General features: G+C 38.7%; 1 protein-coding gene across 1 annotated transcript; it reads left to right on the top strand.

Annotated features, from left to right (window-relative positions):
* The first annotated feature begins 309 nt into the window (after positions 1-309).
* Positions 310-2,443, top strand: LOC126714232 (cell number regulator 2-like). Its single transcript, XM_050414276.1, has 4 exons — positions 310-771; positions 1,452-1,523; positions 1,626-1,838; positions 2,159-2,443. The coding sequence occupies exons 1-4, from the start codon at positions 513-515 to the stop codon at positions 2,233-2,235; spliced, it is 621 nt and encodes a 206-aa protein (XP_050270233.1). The 5' UTR covers positions 310-512; the 3' UTR covers positions 2,236-2,443.
* The last annotated feature ends 2,632 nt before the right edge of the window (positions 2,444-5,075 follow it).

Here is a 5,075-nt window from a genome sequence, read left to right as displayed (position 1 = left end):
ATTTTGTGATTGAGGGTGACTCATTGAATATTGTTCAAGCTCTTCGTGGAGAATCACCTCCTCCATCTTCTTTGGCTCCTCTGATTTATGGGATGTTTCCTGTTGTTAATGATTTTTGGTCAATTCATTTCTCCCATGTTCGCAGGACTAGTAATTGGCTTGCGCATTTGTTAGCTATGCATGTCTTAGGCATTTGTGACTTTTCTGCATAAATTAAAGAGAGTCTTTGTTTCTTATGGTTTCTTAGAACATACTCTTCTCCATGATGTAATTTTTATTTTATAGGACGATGTAATTTTTGTTTGTTGTTAATTGAAGTTATTTGTCTTCCTATGAAAAAAAAAAGAAAAGAAAAAAAAGACACAATGTTTTGGCCCAAAAACGGAAAGCCCCCTAATCCCTTTATGGACGGTTGCCCAACCGTTCATCATGCATGAAGAGCCACGTTCTATGGCACTCTTAACCTTTTTTTGGGAAAATATAATAACAGTGACTTCAAAATCTCTCGAGGGATGGATTATCCTTCAATTATGAATGAGTCTGAGAAGGGGTCATCGGTTTCTGTACCATCAGCACCCCCTCAACCGCCAAATCCTTCTTCAGAGATCGACCACTCCAATCATTGGACAGCCACTGGAGTTCCAGTCCATATGACAAACCAACCAAACCCTCCTCCAAGACCTGCTGCCAACCCTGACTTGAAATCTCATCCTGAATCTCCGGTACCTTGGTCCACTGGACTCTTCAATTGTTGCGATGATGTTAACAGTTGTAAGTACATTTTTTTCACTCGCTCATAACATGGTCCTCCATTGTGCCACACTACCATGATACTATATATATTTTAATTGGAGTCAATATTTTGAAATAAATAACCAACAACTGTTTACTTCATACGATTGCATTATTTATTATTATCGTTCAAATCCCATTAAGTATTTTTATTTATTTATTTAATTTTGACTTTCTCATCAAGCAATTGCAGACATTGAAAACGATGATTTCTGTTTTGGGTTGTCTATTTTGCATCACTGCTAAAGACGACAATAACTGTTTAGATCAGATGTTGATGATGATTTTTACTAAGAACTTACAAGCAATATAAGTGAAATTTTTGCATTAACTTATCTTTTGTACAAAATTGTCAATGTTAATGTCATATGCACGGTACGAATGGCATTCACGGGATTGGTTGGGATCTTCGATTAAAAGAAATTTAAACTTAGGGTGCCAAAGTTTGTTTATAAAGAACAAAATACACAAGCACTGCCATAGTTTTAGTACCAATATCCCAATTAACTTTCTGGATACTGGATTCAGAAATCAATATGGTTCATATTTTACAAAGTACGCACGGATGATGTGGCAAATATTTAAAGAGCAAGTATTGGCCACGAGATTTAAATGTGCATTAATTATTGATTTATAGCTTGTCCCAAGTTTTGTTTCAGGTTGCTTAACTTGCTGGTGTCCATGTATTACATTTGGGCGAATTGCAGAAATTGTTGATAGAGGATCGACTTGTAAGTTCGAAAAAGAAAATAATGGATTGCTTTCACTCATACATTATTAGTAAATGGAGTTTATTATTAAAAAAAATTAATGATTCGTGCATGGGTTTGCAGCATGTGGAGTGAGCGGAGCACTTTACACGTTAATATTGTTCGTGACTGGTTGTTCGTGTTTGTACTCATGCTTTTACCGATCCAAATTGAGAGGACAGTATTTTTTGGAGGAGAGCCCATGCACAGATTGCTGTATCCATTGTTGTTGCGAGGAATGTGCTTTGTGTCAAGAGTATAGAGAGCTCAAGAAACATGGCTTTGACATGTCCATAGGTACACACACTCTATCTCTCTCTCCTGTGGTTATTTATTAGGTTTGTGTAATATTGTGTGTGAACCCAGTGGGGTTTGCCAAGCGGTTCGGCGCTTGGTCTCAGAGTGCTTGTACTTGGCTCGACTAGGTGTGCTCCCTAGTTCGAGTCCTGCTACCTGCACTTTGAAAAGAATCCCTGGGCCAGTGCTTTACCCCTTCGTGGGCCGACCCGGCACGAACAGTGATTAGTCTCTGATTGAAAGTTTTGAGAATATACTGTGGGAAACAAAAAAAAAAAGTAATATTGTGTGTGACTTAGCTTTTGCATTTTATGGACTAGGGTGGCATGGGAACATAGAAAGGCAGAAACGAGAAGCTAAAAAGCCTCCAGCAGTGCAAGGGGCCATGACGCGGTGAATTGTATAGCCACAAAATATTGTTGCAATGTACTAGTACTTCTTATCTTAATTAAGCCTGTATGAACCATTTATATCTCTGACAAATTAGGTGTCTACAAAACTGTCGGTGACAGTATTGAGATTCGTTGATTTGTCGTGAGCACCAATTAAAATTGCCTTATTGGGATCCTTAATTATTATAATATTGTATTAATTTTAACGGTGTAGATTTTTTTATTAATTCTTTTTTGGAGCTATTTAGATCAGGTATTTTGGTATTGTATTTTTTTTTTTTTTTTTTGCCATTTGTTTTGGACGCCTTTCGGCCTTGTAATTTTTTTAGGAGGGAGGGGCTGCGGCCCAAATGCCCTCATAAGGCCAACCCCTAAAGTCTTGGACTTATATGTTGCGTCCTTAATTTACAAATCCAGCACACATTGGGAACTACTTTTTCTTTCGGGTGTTCCCTTAAATTTCCATACAAGAACTCGACTTTCGGTATGTTTGGCTACCATATTTATCCTTGTAAGTTAGCTGGTTGCATTCCTTTTCTTTTTTTCATGTTTCTTACGGAAGTATTTAGGATTCAAATTTCCCCACTCCTAACCATCAATGTATCAAAAACTAGGAGCAAAGCTAGAAATATGACCTTTTTTGGGTAGGAGAGGGGGAAATTACAACTTACCCACTTGTGGCTTTGCTGAAATTTAAGTTTGGAAGTTCAAATAGTGTAAAAACACCCTTGAACGTTTAGACCCCCAATTTACAAATTAACCAATTCAAGCTTTATTTCAAACAACTAGTGTGCGGAAAATGAACAAGAGCTATAAAACAGAATTGGAAAACAATCTAAGCCAAATTAAAATCACAACCTACACAAATAATAAAAGGCAAAGATAAAAGGGAAGGAAGATGCAAACACAAGGACAACACGCGATGTGTTATTGAAGAGGAAACCGAAGCCCTCGGCGTAAAACCTCTCCGCCGCCCTTCAAACGGTAAACAATCCACTAGAAAATGTAGTTGGGATACATGGACAGTAATAGACCCTCCAAACCTAATCTACCAAGTGCACCTAAGCCCTCTAAGCTTCTTGCTCCAACGAGGTTGCGCCAAACCTTTTTCTTTTCTAGCTTCCCGGATTCCGCTACTTGACCATAGCATCAACCAATGTAGATTGGTTCTTTCCTAACTACTTCCCAGAACACCAAACAGGCCTCTCACAGTAATAAATATGGTGAGAACAAGGTTTTGGTAAAATGCCTCTCAAGGATTTGACAATGGAGAGGAAGAGAGTTGAGAAATTTGAAGAGATTCTTATGTAAAGATTGTAGATGAATCAATCTTGTTTTACTCTAGGGTTTCTCTCTCAAAATTCTCTCTGAAAGCTCTCTTTCTTTTGTGGGTATAAGGGGTATTTATACTGGGGTGAGAAAAGAATGTGAAACATCAGGTTTTTCAAAACAGGGGTGGCTCGCGGCTTGGACTCGCGGCTTGATTGAGTCGCGAGTTCCAGCCGCGCGATAACAGAACGACCAGTTGTCCTATTTTGTCTTGTAGTGCTCCAGCTAGCATGACGCTTCGACTTCTGGCATGCTTGGCACGTGTGCTGCTTTTGGCGGCTTACAGCCGCGAGTCACCCGCGAGATCAAGCCGCGAGACTCTGTTTTCTTGTACACTCTTGAGCATTCAATCACTCTATCTCACTCACTACCCTTACAACAAAACCCACCTAAATACAGGGTTACTAAATGCTGAAATACAAGCAAATTTGGCATGGAATAAAGCCAACAAGATGGTTGATTAAATTCAACCTTACAATCTCCCCCTTTGGCTATTCCGTGACAAAACCCTAAAACAGACTCTAGACTTAACATGTGAGTTGGGAACAGTTGAGTAAAACTCACTCACACCTAATTCTAGAAACTGTGAAGCACTTGAATCATATGAGCATGAAACTCCTGAAACACAACAATACACCATGATCATTGTATGCAGAAAACATGAAATGCATATGAAACAGGCATAAGGTCATCAAGCAAGGATGAACTTAAGAAACAAACTATGGCTTGATCAAACAAGTAATCACTACAAGATAGTGATCACAATGCTCATTCACACTTGGAATGAACACTTGAACATACAAGCAAACAAGAACAATGCAAGTTACTTGTATGTCCAACACTCAACCAATGCATAATACACTAAGTATATGCATCTAGGAACAATCCTACAAGGGCACAAGAGTGACAGTACTTAACCAGAAAATGCATGACATTTGGATAGAAGTACTGATTTAACAAAAACATAGAGGCTGCATAAAGTATGGTACAAACCATAAAGCCTACAATAAAAGAACATAAACCCTAAAAGCTCACAAAAGCAATATGGGTACAAATTATAATATAACACAACTTAAATTGAAAAAAATGCAGAAACACTTCCTCTTAGGTAATATCCTCCCCCTCTGATCAAGCTATCACTCCCCCTTTCATCCTTTATGACATCATCTCCCCCTTTTTGTCATGGAATAGCTACACATTCTCTTCTAGCCTCCTCTGAATCTGATCCAATTGAGTTTGGAGTGAGGTAAACTTCATATCCCATCGAGTGCTGTGATGGTGTAGAGTAGATGTGAGTCTGGACATCTTGGTATTCAACTCGTGTACAGAGGATACAATGTGATCAAGTTTTTTGTCAAAAGAGGGGGTGCTGAAATGCGAACCACTGTGAGATGTGGAAGTTTCCGGTTTGGCTCTCTTTTTACTATGACCAATGCTTGCGTTGAATGTACGCATGTTGATTGGACTTGGTTTTGAGTAAGGAGATTCATCTGCCGTTGGATAAATTCCTTTGAGC

This window comes from Quercus robur, chromosome 1 (genome assembly GCF_932294415.1).
Source record: "Quercus robur chromosome 1, dhQueRobu3.1, whole genome shotgun sequence".
NCBI classification, from domain to species: Eukaryota; Viridiplantae; Streptophyta; class Magnoliopsida; order Fagales; family Fagaceae; genus Quercus; species Quercus robur.
The sequence above is the reverse complement of the archived record's forward strand: the minus strand, read 5'-3'. Positions and strand labels throughout refer to the sequence as shown.

What these genes read in the sequence shown, in the direction of transcription:
- LOC126714232 (XM_050414276.1), top strand. Translation starts at nt 513, where the DNA reads ATGGATTATCCTTCAATTATGAATGAGTCTGAGAAGGGGTCATCGGTT. An exon ending in TTGCGATGATGTTAACAGTT is followed by an intron (nt 772 to 1,451) that starts GTAAGTACATTT and finishes GTTTTGTTTCAG; the next exon opens with GTTGCTTAACTTGCTGGTGT. An exon ending in TGGCTTTGACATGTCCATAG is followed by an intron (nt 1,839 to 2,158) that starts GTACACACACTC and finishes TTTATGGACTAG; the next exon opens with GGTGGCATGGGAACATAGAA.